Source organism: Oxyura jamaicensis, chromosome 1 (genome assembly GCF_011077185.1).
Source record: "Oxyura jamaicensis isolate SHBP4307 breed ruddy duck chromosome 1, BPBGC_Ojam_1.0, whole genome shotgun sequence".
Classification (NCBI taxonomy): Eukaryota; Metazoa; Chordata; class Aves; order Anseriformes; family Anatidae; genus Oxyura; species Oxyura jamaicensis.
Window position 1 is genome coordinate 162,349,925 of NC_048893.1, and position 19,653 is coordinate 162,369,577.

The 19,653-nt window shown below is 37.2% G+C and overlaps 1 protein-coding gene across 1 annotated transcript; it reads right to left on the minus strand.

The window, feature by feature from the left end:
• Positions 1 to 1,881: 1,881 nt before the first annotated feature.
• BORA (BORA aurora kinase A activator) lies at positions 1,882 to 19,514 on the minus strand. The gene is made up of 13 exons (XM_035320767.1): positions 19,363 to 19,514; positions 18,454 to 18,624; positions 17,216 to 17,322; positions 14,085 to 14,130; positions 12,893 to 12,974; positions 11,635 to 11,700; positions 10,835 to 10,891; positions 9,295 to 9,512; positions 7,897 to 8,050; positions 6,308 to 6,903; positions 5,760 to 5,891; positions 4,122 to 4,296; positions 1,882 to 2,900 (listed from the first exon to the last, which is right to left on the minus strand). The coding sequence occupies exons 2-13, from the start codon at positions 18,607 to 18,609 to the stop codon at positions 2,815 to 2,817; spliced, it is 1,875 nt and encodes a 624-aa protein (XP_035176658.1). The 5' UTR covers positions 18,610 to 18,624; positions 19,363 to 19,514; the 3' UTR covers positions 1,882 to 2,814.
• Positions 19,515 to 19,653: the final 139 nt, after the last annotated feature.

Genomic DNA, 19,653 nt, shown 5'->3' on the forward strand with positions numbered 1-19,653 from the left:
TGGGCTTATGGTGGTAGCATCCTTCAAGGGTTAATATCCAGTGTTTTAAAAAAAGAAAAAGCACAGTAGAAAAAGCCACCCCTCTTCAACTGGTAAGTCTCACTTCTGTAGCCACACGTTCATTTGTTCGCAGTTTTTCTGCTAGTTAGAATAGGGTGCTTCAATCCTGATTCATCTGAGGAAGATAATGAAAGTGTACCCATTCAAGAGACAGCCTCAACAGCCCTGCTAGAAATTGACATCAGGAATTCACTCTCATAGTGAATTCTGCAAGCTGACAAAGTAAACATACATCACGCTTAAAAAGAACAGTAACACAGGGCAAATCTACCCTCCTGCAAACAAGGACAAATAAAGCAAGCCTAGAAGAACTTCTACAGCTCAAGACAGCTACGAAATAAAACCTAATGTTCACAAAAGCTAACAACTAATAGAACAGAAGGATTTCTGAAGTTACCTTATCAGGATAAGGTAAGGAATGGCTTATGTAGAAGTGAACAGTAGAAGTGAACCTGAGTTACATTCATTAAAAAGCAAGCCCACATCTGCAGGTGCACAACTAACAACAAAAAAAGTTTCTGCTACATACAAGTTTCAAGCTCTCCTTTTTTCTTTCCTTTTTTTTTTTTTTTTAAAAAAAAAGGAACATGTCTTTTGAAAAATAAATGCCATGGACTTTGTTTTTACTCTCTGGAAAAGTTCTTTCCCTCCAGATTTGGGTGTTGGAGGTATGGGTGACTTTGTGCAAACATGCACACTGTGTAGGTGGAAAAGATAAAACCATACCACCATAGAGGTGTGTTAGCCTTTGTCCTATACCTTAAAGCAATGTAAGATCATTGCTTACCCTCAGATAAACTGTTTTAAGCGTAATTTACTATTTTGAATTTTATATAGAAATCTGAAAGTGAAGATTGTCACAGTGATCAGTCTCGTTTGCATTGCTACAGTACGGGCAAGTTAGGATACAAGGTCTAATCTTAACCATGCCTTTAAGTTACATTAGATCACTTGGCTGTGGCTATGTTTTATGTGCTGTCAGGAGTGAACAAAAGTAATTTTAAGTGTGCTCCAAGACTCACTGGTAAACTCTGACCACAGCAACTAGGGATACCAAGCTTTCAAGGTGGTAGCTACTGAATTTTGTGAGTTCCTTACAGTTGAGCTATCCTCCAAAGTGCCTGGGAATGCAGTAGCTTTCATTCTAGCCTCAGAATAGACTTGTTCTGCCAATGCCAATTGCCACCTCCCAGAGTCCAGAAACTGCAATCCCCCCTACTACAGATTTTCTCCAAGATCTTAAGAATCACAGCCCATGAACTGCTACAGTCCTCACAGGAACAGCTCACTCCTCAGTGGTTTTCTTGGGTCAGATATAGCTGTCATTTGACAATACTCAGCTCTGTGAGCACTCATTACAAAGGACTTGATCAGATTTTATAGACATCAGAAGGAGCCAATTAACATGATTAAGCCAATTAACATGATTAACTGATTACAATAGAAAAAATATTACATTGGTTGACATGTTTGAATCCCATTACCACTGGTCTAAAAGGCTTGCTTGGAAACTTTACAAATGTAGTTTCAAGAAACAGACATATAACTGGTCCCAGACTTTATGTATAGCAAGCTGCTATAAACATAGAACAAGCTGCCAACCTTGCTTCACCTCTTCCCACAGTTCCCTGCTGCTTCCCACCCAAACAATACACAAAGGCACCACTAAAATCACAGATACCGCAAACTGCAGCAAGGGAGGGGGGGGGGGAGGGGGGATGGTGTCCTTAATTACTTCACACGCTCACCATTTTTGGTGTTATCTTTGCTTTATCTTTGAAGAAATACTTGGAGGGCACAATCAGTTTATGATTTTTTTTCAACCTGCTACTTTAAAAGCCTCTGATCACAGAACAGATCACTATGAAGAATCACATTTTTCATTAAAAAAGTACAACCACATTGTAACCATACCTATCATACAGAGCAGTTCAGAAATGGATCATAATTTAGAGTACAATGCTTTTCATCTTCCCCCTCTCTACACTGCTGTATACTGTTATTTGTTCCTTTGCACATTCCAGAAATCTAAAGGTAACCTAAAGGTAACCCATTCAACTGATTGTTAAAGAAAATAATGAGGAACAAAAGACAAAGTAATAAATACGATTAAATTTGACAATAAGCTGTTTTGCCTTTGAGCTACAAATCTTATCAGCTAAGGCTGAGAACATTTTGAATGCCCAATTAAATGTACTAATTCTCCAGAAATCTAAATTAATTCTTCACTTTTTTAAAAAAGTGATCCTCTAGGATTTATCAATTCCTGTCAAATATTTCCACCTTTTAGCAGGGCACTAATTCAAGTTTATCAAATAGATCTCTCAGGACATTGGGTTCAGGGTTCAATTATCATCAGATGAACATTACAGAAATACTGATAAAACTGTTACTGAAGTAAGAATAACATACGTCATGTTTGCTGGTGAGAAACCTAAGGTGATTTTTATTTAATTTTCATTTTTTGAAATGTGAAGACTAAAACCACATTTTATTGATAGCACAGAAGTTTCCCTTTTTCTTTAAGGATATTTTTCAGAAAGCCTTCAGTGTTAAGTTACCGATGACATTTTTTCAAGAACTGTTCCATTCATACAGAGCCTGCACAGAAGTCCCAGTTTTAACACATTGCTTTTTAATGCTATGCAATGCTGTTCATACTTCCACTTCTGAAATTTTTAAAAACGTCAGTTTCCCTCAAATTCAGGCTGGACCAACTGTTTCAAGCTTAGTATGCTGATGGCTATGCATCTGTCACTGTGATGTCGGCCTTTCTGTGGATTGTTGAACAGAATAGGAAGCAGAATTTGCATCCAGCATCCTGGGACTGGATATCGTTGCTATAAAAAGAGAGAAAGACTACTTCAACTGGAGCAACTACTAAAATGGATGTTTTGAGTAATCCACAAAAAATATAAAGCTTCAGAGATCTACAAACACAGAGCCCCCAGATTCTAATTCTTCCCCTTCTCTCTTCCCTTCCTTCTTACTTAGTAGGGATAGAAAAATTCCATACTTTTGTTTCTAAACACACACACAAGCACATTAACTCCAAATGAACCTTTTAAACAAATTCAATCAAATTTAACCAAATCTCATTTGATTAGGCAAAGGTAGTTATGGGCTTGCAGACCCTCCTCATTCCACTGCTTTTGTTCATTGATGGTTTTCTCAAAAGTATTTTGAGTTTTCTTAAACAAATGCTTTTTGCAAAAACTGGCATGCAAGACTTGTATTCCTAGATACTTATCTATTTTATTTTTATTTTTTTTTGTAATTCTTGTAGCAGGCATAATAGAATTAGGGCTGAAATAGAGGAGGGAAGTAGGAATTATTTACTTCCATGATAAGAATGGCTGCACCATTCCCTTACTGACATATTAAGACCAGTGAACACCACTGCACCTATTTACACTCCTTGGAAAGCATACTGGAGCATGGCTTTGGACACAAGTGTTCTTACTAGACATTAGTGAACTCTGGTGATCATCTTCAAGATCAGCAGTAATGCAATTACTAAAGGTAACAACACTATCCTTTAACTTTGAAGTAACCAATAGCACATCTTAGTTAACTACATGATAATGGTAAACTGATGGATACACACTTTTCAGAGTAAGAGCTGCTTGCTTAAAAGGCAGGAATTCTATTATCCTATAAAGAAATTTGTCACCTATCCTCTTCCCTGACTTCTGTGAAATCAAGACAAAAACTGCTGAAAGAGTTGGTGAAAGGCTTCTTTTGACATAAAGCTCATCTTTGTAATATGAGAATTTAAAATTTTGTCTAAAGAAGAGTTATTTCTACAACTGGAATGGTGTTTCCATGCAAAACAAAGCAAAACTTGTGAAGGAGTAGCCTGATATTAAAGTCCAAGGATTCATTTTTAACAGTCTGTGATCTACTGTGAAACATACACACATTCCTAACAAAGGTCAGCTGAGTTTCATCACTTGATTTAGGCTGAGCCTACCCTTTTCCATTCCCATATACATTGAGATCATACATATCAACATTTATTAGACAGCACAGCTCAAGTTCCCCATCAGGGCATTACATACCACTTTTGTGAAATCCCTGAAATTGATTTTCATTTTTATGTTTCCAGGTAGAAATGTTGCAACTTGCATTTTGACCAAATACCGTGCTATGTGTTTTCGCTTTATGGAAACAGGATTGCTTCTCTGGAGATTTTGCTCTCAGCAACTGACTGTCCTTATGGCTTAAAAAACATTCCTAGATTTATAAGGAAAAGTTTATTTTAAAACCATTTTCACAAAAAAAATTCCCCAAAGAAACAAGATCCACACTTAGTATCTGAAAATGTCAAGTTACAGTTAGTACCTTAGCCTCCCATCTTTCCTTGTCTGAAATGAAAGAAGAATGAAAATGTTTTCTCTTGACAATTGCTGAGACAGGCTGTCAACAAGAACCTCTTAACGCACACATGCTCTGAATGAGCCAGGCTCAATTCTTTCAGCCAGCAATAGCCATGCTTTTTGCTTTCCATTCTCTGTGGGTTCTCTGTTCTAAGAGCTGAATTAAGTACATAATGCCAGCAACACAAATTAGAATCCAAAACATAAAGCTGGGCTTAATCAGGACCAAGCGATCGCAAGACTGCCATTGGGAAAAGCCAGCTATGTGACGTCACTGACTCTTTAGCACACGTTTTATAGAAGCCAACTGATTCTGAAGAATACCGTCACACATATAATCCATATCCACAAGGATGACTGAGTGACAAGACCTCAGAGTTGATGAGCATTTTCACAAGTTGGAGGAAAAAAGGATTCATCTATTCTTCCTGTAAGGGCAGTTATCCTAATCTGAACTGAGCCCAAATTTATTGTCATTGGTCTTTGAAACAGCATCAGTCCACTCTCTACCATGGAAGAGAAGCAGCAATTAGCATGTCAAATCCAGATGTGAAATCAGGGCTAAATGCACTCAGGTCTTTTTGTACTTACTGGTCACTACTGTCTTCAAAGACTATAAACCATGCTTAGGAGAAGACAGTAAATGACTAAGCTGATGAGACCATAATTACCAAGTCTGAGGAGATGACCTTTGCTTTCTACTGCAAAGAAACTATAGCCCTGCTTCCCTTGCTCTGGCAGAATGCCTCCCATCAGTCACAAGATTAAGAGCCTGGGAGCCTCGCTAGATGTCTTCTGGAGGCTTTTTTAAGGTAGGTCATTACAGGGCTCATAATCAGAAGACTCATCCCTCCATGAGTCCCCCACCAAGTCAGCCTGACAGATACAGTCAAGAAAATTGGAAGCAAGTTTATAAAATGAAGTGGTGGACAATTACCCCCCAAAATGTGCTTCTCCACAGGCACACAAGTTTTTAAAAACTAAGCAATAAAAAAGCAAAAGCAAAAAAAAAAGGACAGACTACAATGCCTCAGAAACCATGATCAGCCTCACAACCTACCATTTATATATACCTCAGTTTCTCGTTAAACTATCTTTTCCTTTATCATAGAATACGTTACTTTAATTGACAGCTTACAATGTTTGTCCTATATTTCTTCTTTGTTTTCAACATACTTGAAATGATGCTATATTAATATGCTGTTTTGCATTTATTTGCCTGACAGTCTTTTCTCTCACACCCCTTGAAACTGAATAAAATAATGAATGGATGAATTAGATGGGAAGACTCATTTTTTTTTCTGGTAATTTAACTCCTACCTTTGTTTTAGGAAGCTGAGATTTATTCTGAAATATGTTAGTATTCACATCATTTTCTCTGCAACTGTTTTCAGCCCCCACAGTATCCATAATGCTGCTTCCACATGTCTGTGTGTTATAACCACTGTCCACCTGAAATCAAGAGGAAGAATCAAGAGGAAGAACTTTAAATTGTACTGCAATTTATCACCAATAAATCAAGTATAAAAATTTGAGGGATATGACTTGGATTAAGTTGCGTTAATCAAATGCAACCAACTATCAGTTACTAACAAAAGCAAGATGTAAAATGGCCAGCCAGAATTTGTTTGGATCAAGTTAAATGTATTACTGTATGTAGTAACATTAAAAAAAAAATCACTAAGTACTACGTAAGCTCCACTGGAGAAAGGAAGTTGGGGTGGGTGCATAGTAAAAGCCCCAATACAACCTGCAAGCTACATCCAGTGAGAGAAAAATAGGCAAATGCATCCAAGTATTGCATACGTAATAAAAATGAATTCATTTTGTTCAATGTTATAGGAGAACAAAAAGGTTTTCATTTTTACCTGAATGCTGCTGTTGTCACAAGGATTGGCACTGCTTTCTGCAAGAGGTGACATGCACATGCGGGAGTTTTCAATACTGAAAGTGATCCCTGTCATAAAGCTGGTCATGGGTGCATTGCTGTTACCAATTGTTTCTTTTATCCAAGTGTTCTCCTCTGATACTTCAGCTGCATCAGCCATATCTACAGTATTATTCTCCTTTGAGCCTTCTGTATCCTGAAACGATGACAACCTTTGATGACAAGCTTCCGAGTGATCTGGTGCAATAGACACAGTTGTTACAACGAGACGTGTTCCATGTGTGAAAGCATCATCTTGCTGACACAAGTTTATCCCGTTATCCATTTCTGGGAACCGAACTTCTGCAGGAGCAGCATTTTCTTTGTCCTCATCCTCATCATGATTTTCAACTGCAAATGGTATTCTAATGATAGAAGTCTGATACTGAGCAGTTCCTCTGCATCCTCCAAGACTCATAGGAGAACAATTTTTAATTGGAGAACAACCATCGATGTAAGGACTTCTTGTACTTGGGGGTGTCATTCTATTGGATGTAGAAGGAATATCTGGAGAACAAAATGTAAGTTTTCTTTGGTCTGTCCACAGGAAAAAGAAAAAAAAAGTTATTCCATTCGATATCAGATGGAGTTAAAAGTGATCATCCTCAAAGCTTTGCAGTACTTGGAATAATTATAGCGAACTACACAGGATTTCACAGGGAACTGTCTCCTTGCCCCAAGGCCTACTAGAAGAACCTGACATGGTCAAGGCAACCTTTTAATCCAGATTTTACCACCACATTTTTCCAACTACATATTTTGCAAGGTAGACTATGTCTAAGGCTGAGGAGGCCTTGCATTTTCAATTAGCAATGCTATAGTGTTCCCAGGAAAGCATGTGCAGGCTGTTTCTGTGTCTGTTTTCAGAATAAATACAAATGCGTACATTCCATAGGCATGTAAAAAAATTTGAGTAGCAATAAAATTGTCAAGAAACAAAAAAAAATGTGGCAAAATACCAATACAATCCATTTCTGTAACTATTGAAACATTACAAGGCTCAGAGCAAAATCATGCAGAAACATGGCTTAAGTCCTTCCAGGTAATGGATGAAACATGAAAATACTGACATATTTCGGAATAACAGCAAGGACACCAACAGTTATTTCTTCTCTAGTCAAGTTCATTTTAAGTCATCTTGACCATAACATGATTTGAAAGCTCAAGCTAAATATTCTTTGTCCAATTAAAATCCTTCAGGTCTGACCTAATCAAAACTGTGACCTGCCTTTGTTCAGGCATATAGCTTTAAACCCCTCCTCCACACACTAGATTAATCCTTTACATTTTGTTCATTAGATCTCCATTCCTTTTTCTAAATCATCTTCCTTAATTGATTTTTGCAAGCAGTTACACTTCCTAGTTTCACATGATTCAGATATTTCACAGCCAATGACTGTGCCAAAGAGACTGCTGTCATGCCAATCCCACTGCCTTGTCTCTGAAACAAGTCCCAGTAAGAACACAGCTGCTTTTATAATCAAAACGTGTAAATCAAGAAAGAGTAATACATATACAGTGAAACTGTACCTGACAGTGGTGTATGTCTTATATGAAAGGCAATTGGTGAAAAAGCAGGAGAACCTGCATGGGCAGGAGACCCCTCTGGAAACGTGGGGCTGGTTATGCTTCCCAGACTGTACGCCCTTGTTCCTCCCTGAATAGGACTGGATGAAAACTGACCCTTCAATAACAAAAAAAAAAAAATTCATAATGGAGATTTAGATTAATATACACACGTAAGAAGTTTTCTGATTTGCAAGCAATTTCCAAATATAGCAGTACTGACGAAATCTAGTCTTGTATGAAGACAATCTTTCATTAGTTTAGCTTTACTGTAACTTCTCACTTGGACTTTATGCCTCCGCACAGAAGAGAGCAATGGACTCTATCATTTAATACCAACTGAGAATCTAACACCCACTATATTTAAGAACTATGAGAAGCCTGAACAGAGCTGTATAGTCAAGTACTCATCTCAGTTTCTAACTAACACCATGACAGATGAAAGCTGCCTACTATTTATATTTTAATGGAATCAATAGCTGAATTACTTAACTCACAAGCAGACAAAGTAATTTTCCTCAAAAAACATATAGTAGATCTTGCTTAAGAGTCTGATGCAAAAAAAAAAAAAAAGAGGCAGTATAATTGCGTTACAGGAATGCTTCACTATGGTGTGGACTTTTTTGAAGCTCTGCTCTTGCTGGGATTTTTTTTTTTCCATGCATTTCAGCCTCCAAACAGATGAAGCCATACTACCATGCCACCTAAAAGAGCTTAGCTGGTTATCTGGGCATAAGATTCACCCTCACTTTATTTAAGATCCAGACATTACGTTCCATTTTATAGTATTTGTCTATTCATCTGAATTTGCTGGTCAATGGAGAAGAAAAAAGCACTCAAAGATCTGTTTATATGACAAGTTATTTTTCCCACCACAAATGAGCTTATGAGCTGTAAGGAATATAATTGTATCATCAGCTTATATCAGCTAATATTTTAGATAGCAGTTCATTGATTTAAACATTTTTTCCATGTGTACATTTTACAAATAACCTGTTTCCAACATATTTACAGGGAAGTCCTTGATATATCAATTCCTACTTCATTTTCATAGCAAAAGGAAATTAAAATGTCTTCTACAGAGAATAGCAGCATGACATTATGTATGATTAAAAATTAGTTACATGTTCTTTCAAGACTTCTGTTCATATAAATTTGTTCTGAAAATGGAATTTGAAAAACCAACACCCTTGATCTAATACCTGCTCTTCCATAAAAAAGTTGTAGCTTTCTAAAAAAAAAAAAAAAAAAAACAGCTGTTCATCTTGTTAAATCTGTTAGAAAACAGAATTGGTACAGCCTGCTGTAAAGAATTTGTGCCAGCTAAGTCACACCCCATCCATCCCGCAACAGGCTACTTACTGAGCTAGATGTTTCCAGGGGGCTTCTGCACCGGACTGGAGATATATCTATTGAACAAAGCACTCCAAGTGGCTGACTACTGCATGGATTATGCAGAGGAGGGGACAAACACTCAGATACACTTCCATTTTCTTCTAAAAACAGCTTTCTTCTGAGTGATGAAGAGCTCAGATTTTCCTGAGACTGATCTGCAAATTCATCAGTTCTAAAATATTCACCTAGAAACGGGGGGGGGGAAGTTGTTTCCAATAAGAATGCAAGAAAAACCTTCCACTATGGAGGCATATATAACAAAATCAGAACATTTAATCCAATTTACCATTACAGCAAGGAATTGAACTAATTTAGGGACCTATCCCAAGGGATCATTTGTTCTCATTACAACAGTCATTACACTCTTTCCACTAAGGTTCCACTTCTGCCTATCAACCTTTAACACTTTAGTCTGCAATTTATTTAACAGAGAGAGAAGCTAGCGTCCACTTACTGGCCTTTTTCCAAAACTGTATTATTCTTAACATTTTAAATTGATAAAAGGGGTTGTTATACTCTATAAACAATAGAAGACCCTTTTTCAAGTCTCTCACATGCTCTGATGATCATGGTGATGTATCCAAAGGTAAAACAGATTGAACTTGAAGTTAAAGCATTTTAGTAGTTTACAGTAGAAGTGCATACCAATATTAACAAAAACTCATTCAAATATCTTGCCCTAATTGGTTATTTCTTGTAAGAGATGAAAGTTCACATGAATTCATGCACTACTCATTGATGGAAGCATTTGTTAAGATCAAACACTAAAGCACTACGTAAGGTTCCACTTTAGTTTTGATAACCAAGTTAAATAAATTTATACCGCAATCTCACAAATAATTTAAGTGGCACAATGGGGGTTGGGAACTTCAATATTGGGATAGGAGCAAGCAGCCAAAACCCTCTAAAATGTGTATTCACATCCATTAAACTGTAAGAACAGGTCTTTCCAGTCCTTTTGCCTGAAGAGCCAAACAGCCATTGCTTGATATAGCAGACAGAGTAATTAATTATGTACTATTGTCCCTTCCTCCTCATCAATCATGGCATTTTTGCCACCATTTAACTGCTAGTCACCACCACAGCCTCACTTAAATTAAAGGCACAACTATAGTATAGTTTTACTCAAGGAAAGATCAGGCTCTAAGCCTTATTGTAGAGGTGGTGATCTAATCACAAACTTCTGTCAAAGTTAACTAACTGCTGTATTTGAAGGAGGAACAACAAGTCTTCTGCTTATTATTTTTTTTTTGCATTTGGTGTTTTAATACAGTTCCAATCATCCTCCATCTCTTTTATCCTTATGTCTACACTCTAATCATATGAACTTTAAATTGTATGTCCCATGCAACATACAATAACTGGCTATTTTTAAGACCACTTACGAAAAACTCTCATTCATACATTAGGTTTTCATTATTTCATAAGATAAAAACAGCAAAAACAAGCCAAAAACAAGTTTTCTATTTAGACATCCATAATTAAATTTAGATATTACAAAGCATACCTAGTATTTTCTCTAAATTAAAATCCACTGGCAAAGACAGTACTGTCTGACAAGCAGCTGTAATGAATAAAATCAACAAAATTAGCTTGCAGTGACCTTTTAGTATAACTGTAGAAACAAAAATTAACTTTTAAATTGCATTGCAGTTGAGCTATTTAAAGGTTACAGTTGCAAGAAGGAAAAGTGTTAATTAAGAGTAGGATTTTGATTTAGCAATACTATACATAGCATACTCATCAGGCCTAGAGATGAAATAGAGGTTTGTAGCACAGAGGCCTCTGGAGAGGCATTCTTAACTGAGGAAACAGGCCTCTGATGAAAAGAAGGATTGAAAAGGAAATGGGAGAAAGATCAAAATACCTTGGGAGAAAAAGATATCTAAAATGAAAGACACCTTAAGACATCTTTTAAGCTATTTATTTGGCAGAGAGAATAACCAAGATTTTGTAACCCAAAATGATCCAATACGTTAAAGGTTTATTGAAACTGTAATTTACCCATAAACCTGAAGCTTTTATTTACTATTTGTAAATTCAGAGCATAGAGTACGTATGGACTTGGAAAAAGTACACTCCACAGAGGATTTTTTTTTTTTTGAAGACTATGAACCAATATAACAGAATGAAATTACTATAAGAAACAGATATTAAAATAAGCAGTAGCACACAGATCAGGAACATTTATTTCTTAAGGAATATTAACAAAAAAAATCATTCCCTTTTGAAGTTAAGTAGCCTTTAAAAAATGGGTTCCAATGCTTCAAGGAAAACCCGTAATTTCAGACATTGCTTTTTACTCACCATTGCTTTTCCCAGGCTGCAAAGGTAGCTGTCTTCCAATTGGAGAAATGTTATTTAGATCTATGGCTGTGGAACAGATAAGAATTTAAATTTAAGCACGTGTTGCATATAGTTTTGAAACTTAACAGCAGTAAATTAGAATATTTGATACAGAAATTGTATACAGCTGTATTAAAGTTTTGGAGAGATTAGAAAGGAATATTAAAGTTACAACTATAGCCGATTAAGAGAATTCCAACATTTCTGTTCAAAAAAGCTTTGTGAAACAGCATCAACTTTGCCCAAATCTTTGCCCACTGCAGCCTCCTCTACATTAGAGATCAGAAACAAAGCTGTATTATAGCTAGACAAATAGGCTGCATTCAAGTAAAACACACTTGCAGAAAATCATGCAGTCTGGACTTGAAGACAAAGATGAAGCATCTACAACTCTATCCTTTTTATTACACCATTATTTATTTATTACAGCATTACACCATTTTGTTTCACCACTCACTTTCCTGGGTCTAGGATTGTGGCCTATGTTCTTTGCTCACGAACTGATTATTTTAAAATTGACAATTCAATACCCACTATCCACACCTTGCATCTCCTTGAGGAGGTATTTTAATAGTTTATCCTCTAACAAAGACCCCAAACACTTGTTAAAGAATTTCCTATCACACAGTACTTCATAGCCAACATTTATCCAGCTTCTAAGCCATTTACTGTGTGTTCTGTTGACTATGTATAAAATCTTATAACAATACTAATAATAAAACCTAATAATGGCATACATTAAATAAGTTTAGAAAACCCACAACATACAGTGATAGTGAGACAGCAGGACACCAAGGACAGGACATTTACGTAGGAAATAAGGCTAGATAAATATAGAACTCTGTTCTCATACATTTAAACTGACAGGAAAGCAATAAGAATATGAGAAAGATGACAAAAGAATGAAATAGAAGATTTGGCTATTATCAGTACTGGCTTAGCAAAGTTATGTGTGTGAATTAAACTGGTTGGAGAAATGTTATGACAGGAAAGATTTAAGAACAGGATGCAAAAGAAAAAATAGAAAAAAATACTTAAGATTCTGTTTTAATAAATGTTTTGTTTGTTTTTTAACTAAGAAAGCACTTGTATAGAACTATTAGAAATCCATCAGTTGTGCCATCTTTTATCAGTGGTTCTTGAAGTTTGGAGTTGAAAAAAGCAAAGGATTTTTTTCAAATGCTAGACAATTCTAGGTGGACATACAAAAGCTACTTACATTTAGTTGAATTAAGCTGAGAAACTTGTTTGCCTTCATGTTCAGTCCAAGGAGAAGGAACTATGAGTCTTTTTGTGAAAAACTAGAGTAACAGAATAAAAAACATCTTAGCATTTTTAAGAATTGTGAACTCCCAACATATATTTAGATTAGTACTCTGAACAAGAACAAAATTAAGGCACACCTTTCACTATTAACAGACCTGTATTTTAAGAATTTTAACCCTTCCCCAAACCTAAAATATAGTTTTCTACCTATATATCTTGTTATTTCACGCCTCAAGATATTAAGAACAGTTTGATTTGAAAAGAACCCTTATGTTCTGTATATCACATACCAGCTCAGATCTTTCAAGTCTGCGCAATACAAACTGTAAACACTTAATTTAACATTAACTGCTTGTTTAAAAAAATTGAATCCTCTCTACAGTACTTACTGCATACTACCATTCTTGCAGAGTAGTTTAACATACTTAATTCCAAATTTTAATTTTGTTAAGTTGTTGTACTTTGACAACTGAACTGTTTTGCAAAAGTAGCAAGGAAACTCTGCAGTGACAATAAGAAAAGCTTATGACCAAGACTTTTTGGTAGTATTGTTAGTTCATTTGACTAAACTTGCTAGCAGTAAAACATGTATGAGTACTGGCACTTAGTCTTTTCTTTTTTTTTAACCAGAAACCACACCTGCTGTCAGTTACACTCTAAAAATGCTCTTATGTTACAGATATGAGCACTATTACATAGCCTCAAGAAACACACGGCAAATTTTGTTCTCACAATAAAAGCAAGACTGGAACCAGAGCAAGAAAACTCAATTTGAAACACGCAACTACTACAGGTGTGATTTTTACCCATCTGAGATATGGTTTCATGCTGTTCTTAAGCTTCACAAGGAAGAAAAAAAGGATATGCAGATTTAAAGCAACAGAGCATCTTTAAAAATCTGCTATTTTATCCCACAAGTGTGTGAAAGAAGATGGGAAGCAAAAGGCATGTGGATTCTAACTACATCTGCAAGGGAAGAGGATACAAAAAATACTTTCTTAGCACTCAATAAAATCTAATACACTTGGATTTTGAAATTCTATATAAAAATGTGTGGTGTTTTTTTTTTTGGGGGGGGGGAGGGGGCCCCCCAAGGCATATAGTTAAAACAAATTAACGTTTTAGAGCATAGAAAGTTTGATTACCTCCTCAATGGCTCTTTGCCTTCTGTCTTCTGTCTCCTTATCAATTCTAAGGAGCAAAAATCAATTCAATTATCAAAACCATTGCAATTCGAAAAAAAAATATTAAGCCCAGCCATGTAGTCTTTAAGCATTTTATAAGAGAAATATGATAAATGAAATCATACTAAGACTAAGGCTTAATGTTTTTACTGTTACAAGCAATAAACTCATACTACAAGTTTAAAAATTGACAAGCATATCTCAATTACTTTAATTCATTTCAAAAAGATCTGTAAAATGTACAGGTACAGATTTGCTGACCTTCTGTTTACTCTTTGTATCAGTAAGCATTTTTTATTTATCTGAACAAAAGCTCAATTGTAGTTGATTTTCCTAAATAAACCATTTATTTATGTTGAACTTCATAAGCCTAATCTCATGGTAACAGTTTAAAGAAGCTTACTATAAAATCAAGTATAATAAAAGTTTTGGAAAAGAGAGCAATAGAAGATATTTAGAAAACATTTGCACACTCAAATTTCTGACGCAGCCTACTTTCCCAGCACAGGGCTCTCCCTTTCAAATAGCTAGTCTTCCATAGTTTCTTCAGCTCAGGAATAAAACATTATGCTTCAATTTGAACCAATTAACACATTCCCTTAACTTACCTTTTGCAAAAAAAGAGAATTAAAAATAAATCAAGAAGCCTAATTAAAAAATAGTCTTTAAAAATTGCAATTACTTCAACTACCCTCAAATGATACGTGAGGTTCTCCATTTATGTTTCCTCTAACAATCACATTCAAGTCTCAATTACTACTTTATATTTTATAAGGTTCAAAATAGATTACAATGACTTTTCATCATCTTAGAAAGATCAATCACATTACTTTCATGCATACTTGGTATCCCTTGGTACATAATACTAAATAGCAGCAAGATAACAGACATTATTTGCTAAAAACACATATAGGTGTACCTATACATGAATAAAGTTTCCCTTGTAGCTCTTTCTTTGATGGGAATCAGACTTTAAAGAGCTCTGCAGTACTTTGATATGCTATCTTTAGCATCATCTAAGCAGATGTAGCTGAAGACATTATAAATGACTGTTCTGTGAAGGCACTTGCACAAAATTCTGGTACAGTACCAACAAAGTAAACAATCATTGTTTAGTTATGCATAGTGGATCATGCGTAACAAGTATCTCTACAAGCCAGATTCCAAAGGACAAACAGTGAAACTGGAAAAGCAGCTCCCACTAAAAGTGCTGGCTAGTGTGGAGATAGGATGGATTTTCTTTAGTGACTAACTCCATGCAAATAAAGTGAAAATGGCATGTGTGTTTAACAGGAATAAAAGCCAGTCTCGCACACAACTTCAAGCAACAGAGCACTTCCAGCTTTGAAACACAGCACGCAAGACAGTACAGATTCTACCAACAGAAAGTAGAAACGAAGAGGAAAGTTCCTGCACAAGACTGCGCCATATTAACAAAAAATGGCTATGTAAATTACTGACATGCCTTATATTTTTCCTTAACAGTTTCCCAGAAAAAGGTTCTTATTGCTTTATAAATAATGCAATAAACATAGAGCACATAAGCACGTAGATGATGCCCAGTTTATGAAAACAGTAATACTGCACAAGCCTAAGTCTACATATGAGTCTACACACTCTGAGTATGCAGAGTGCTCATAGGTTTCCACACTGGTGCTACCCAGTGTTTTCATTACATACTGGAGAATTAACAGCTTGAAATATACACCAAATTCCTTATGCTTCTCTTTCTTTGCAACTGCTTGGGAAAATGACTTGTTAACAAGCTTTATTAAAAGAGTATATAGCTTGTGTAACATTATTGTGGATTCCCCGTCCCTGGAAGTGTTGAAAGCCAGGCTTGATAAGGCTTTAAGCAAGTTGGTCTAGTGGGAGGTGTTCCTGCCCACAGCAGAGGGTTAGAACCACGAAATTTAAGGTCCTTTCCAACCCAAAACATTCTGTGGTTTTATGATTACATATTGGCTTCAAAAAGTATTTTTTTTAATCAGAAACTTTTAATGTTAAGAGCTGCATTTATGACACTTTTTAGTTTCTGTAAAGCAAAATTTATGCAAGATCAATTAACATGAGCTTTCATACAAAGTTTTATATACATACCCCCTTCTCTCTCCCTCCCCTCAATGCATTCACCCATACACATCACCCACAGCTATAGCCAAGGACAGAAAGCCTGTCCAGGAAGAGCAACGGAAGTACAGTCAGACTGTAAGAAAGTCTAATTCACAACATCTCTCACCCTTAACAGCCCTCTATCTGTTCCTCCATTTCACTTACAAGACTTAAAAGTCCTACAGGAATAAACATGAAAGAAGACTTTTACTATTCCATTACTATGATGCTTCATGCCATGAGGTGCAATTCTTTGTGGAAGTTCACATCTGAGAAACGTATGGGACTATTTACAGGAATCAACACTTTTGGTCTTCCCTTGATTACCTTTGACACATCACTGCTCTAGTAGCGTTAAATACCATCCTCCAACCTGAGCTCTGACTACCAAGCCTGTTTTACTTGCTCATATTCCCCCTCCCTTCCCGGAAACATTCAGAGAAAGGAAAAAGTTGTGATCAAGATCCCATATAACTTCAAGTAACTAGCAGTTTTCTCCTTAAAGACAAGGTTTTTTGTCTTTCCTCCTTCACATTAGTTATAATCTGTACCTTTCAAAAACAGTACTGGGTTGCCAGTACAGGCTTTCCCAGCTTTATTCTTCTGCAGGCGTCCCAAAGACCACAGAAGTCTGTTCTTCCTAGGTGTCAATACTGAACACTGAGAAGATAAGCTGTGTTATGACAAGAAGCAGGAGAGGTAGCTAGATAGCAGCTACTGGCAAGTTATCTGTCTTGCTTTTGTTGACTGCTGTATCTAGCTGTCTTTCAAACTGCAATCAGAGAGGCACTGCAGTTCTCAACTTTAAAAGAGTAACACAGAGGAGCCTCATCCTATTATATCCACATCAGGGACACAACAATTTATGTTGAAAAGTTTGAATAAAAGTTTTTAATGCTGTGAGAAATATCAATAAAGCAAATGAACTGTGTTCTGCTGTTCAAGCTAAGTTAACTGCCTAAAAACAGATGGTGAGTTACCTAGCATGACTCAAATACATTGCTTGGCGTCGAACATCTTCCGAGTCAATTTCCACAGGATTTATTAGAGCAAGCTGATCGATAGACCATCTAAATTTTCCTGGTGTCTAAAAAAAAAAAAGAAATGGAAACTTAATGCTTGCTAGTATAAAATGATAAACACAAAGCCACAAGACAAATATCTATGGAACAAGACAATCATAACTTGCAGATTTGTCCAAGCCAATCAAAAGAGTTTCTACTTAAACGACCTGCTTCAAAAAGCCAAACACAACAAAAACCCCACCTCAGCCAGATTTCTTCATCTTGGTAGTGGTATGAAAACGATTTGTGAGATATGAAGTGAAAGCCTATTGGTAATATTTACAAATCTAGTTGCCATTTTTCCCTCAATTTCTGACAGCAAATCTACTAAAGATCCAAAACATGGGATAAAACTGCTTCTATATTGCCACAGTGAAAAATGAAGTTCCCTGAAAACCCATTATCTAATGAGTTGATCTAATCCAAGATTTTCAAATAATGTAGCAACCTTCCTATTATTTCACTTTTCCAAGGAGCCTTAGGAGTTGTAATGCCATAAGCAGTCACACTTTGGGGAAATGCTGTGCATAGTTCACAACAAAATCCAGTTCAAGAATAAAGCAACCTCCCTCGTATATTTAACACTTAAGTACAAAACACTGAGCAAACAATCTACCAAATCTTTTTAGCTTCACCAGCACAGCCCTCTGCAAACCTTACTGAGATAATTCCCAGTGAAAATCAGAATGTAATTTACAACTGGAAAACGTGTTCCATGTACATGTGCAACATGATATATGCAAACAGCTCATAATAAAAATAAGCTTTGCTTGCATACAGACTGCTTAGCACTTCATAGGAACTCGTTTTGTTCCATTTAAAGTGGGACTACAGCACCACTGCCGTACTTATTTTTAAAAACTGTTCTTTATTCTTTTGATTTTCTTCTATTTACCAGGTATATGCTAATCTATTGCAACATCAACTATTTAAAGGTCTAAAAAAAACTTTTTTTTTCAATAAGGTAGGAAGACTGAGCAACAACGTTAGGACTTTAAGAAGCGTGCTGAAGTAATCAAAAGAACCACTGAAATGTCACCAAATTTCTTGGCTTAGTACATACGCTAAAGTACACTAAAATAAAATACAGCATTCAAGCATTTCATTAGCGCTCTATATAACATCTATATATCTATCTAAAGACTAGATCTTACAGACGAAGATTTTGTTGACTTAAATACTGAAGGACTGGAGACAATCTGCTCCTGAAGAGTATAATAATCGCTTGGACTTTCAAAAGGATTCAAGACCGCAGCTCGTCCTGGAGTTTCTGGTGTGATCTGCATTTTAGCTTCTTTTGTATCACCCATACCAATGAGCTGTGCCTAGAAAAGAGAGAGAAAAGGGATAGGGGGAAGGAAATTAGAATTCTGGTGGTTTTTTTTTTTAGGGTTGTACGGAGGGGTGGTTTAAAGAGTGGTAGTCAGCCATTTGTTAGGAGCCAAGAGAACACTAAAGACAGGTAGCTTGGGCTTGGTGGTACTGACTTTTTTATAGAATCACTAAAGTTGGAAGAGACCTCCAAGATCATCTGGTCCAATTGTCACCCCACTACCAATGTCACCCACTAAACCATGGCCCTAAACAACACGTCCAACCTTTCCTTGAACAACCCCAGGGATGGTGATTACACCACTTCCCTTGGCATCCGGTCCCAATGCCTGACTGCTCTTTCTGAGAAGAAATGTCTCCTCGTTTCCTACCTCCCCTGTCGCAACTTGAGGCCATTCCCTCTAGTCCTATCACTAGTTACCTGTGAGAAGAGGACGACCCCCAGCTCCCCACACCTTCCTCTCAGGCAGCTGTAGAGAGCAGTGAGGTCTCCCCTGAGCCTCCTGTTCCCCAGCAGGCACAAACACCCCGGTACCACACGAGACCCATTCCCGCTCAGCATTCCCTGGGGGCACAACACGAGACCAACCCAAACCACCGCTCCCGAAAACCTCAAAAAGCGAAAGGAGATAGCAGTTAAAAGATAAATTAATTTAAAAAGCACCACGGCAGCGCTGAAGTCGAACGCGTCCCCTCTCACGTACCCCCCGTGGGCACTCCGGCCCCCCCTCCCCCCGGTACCCCCCGAGCCGCGGGCGCTCAGCGCGGCCGTTGGGGCCGTTGGCGGGCGGTTGCCGGGCGCCCGCTGCCGCTCGCCCCAGCTCAAAGCGGCCCGCGGCCGTGGCGCCGGGCGGCTCTTTAACTACCCCCGCCCCCTTCGCGGCTCTGCCCAATCAGAACGCGCCGCCGCCGCCGCCGAGCCAATCGCGACTCTCCCTCCTTTCTCGAACGGGCCAATAGCCGGCGGGGGCCGCGGCACGAATTCGAACGCGGGGCCGCCCTCCGCCTGCGCGCTGCTGGGT

What these genes read in the sequence shown, in the direction of transcription:
- BORA (XM_035320767.1), bottom strand. Translation starts at nt 18,609, where the DNA reads ATGGGTGATACAAAAGAAGCTAAAATGCAGATCACACCAGAAACTCCA. An exon ending in TCAGCTTAATTCAACTAAAT is followed by an intron (nt 11,701 to 12,892) that starts GTAAGTAGCTTT and finishes TCTGTTCCACAG; the next exon opens with CCATAGATCTAAATAACATT. An exon ending in TCAGGGATTTCACAAAAGTG is followed by an intron (nt 2,901 to 4,121) that starts GTATGTAATGCC and finishes CTCTTTTTATAG; the next exon opens with CAACGATATCCAGTCCCAGG.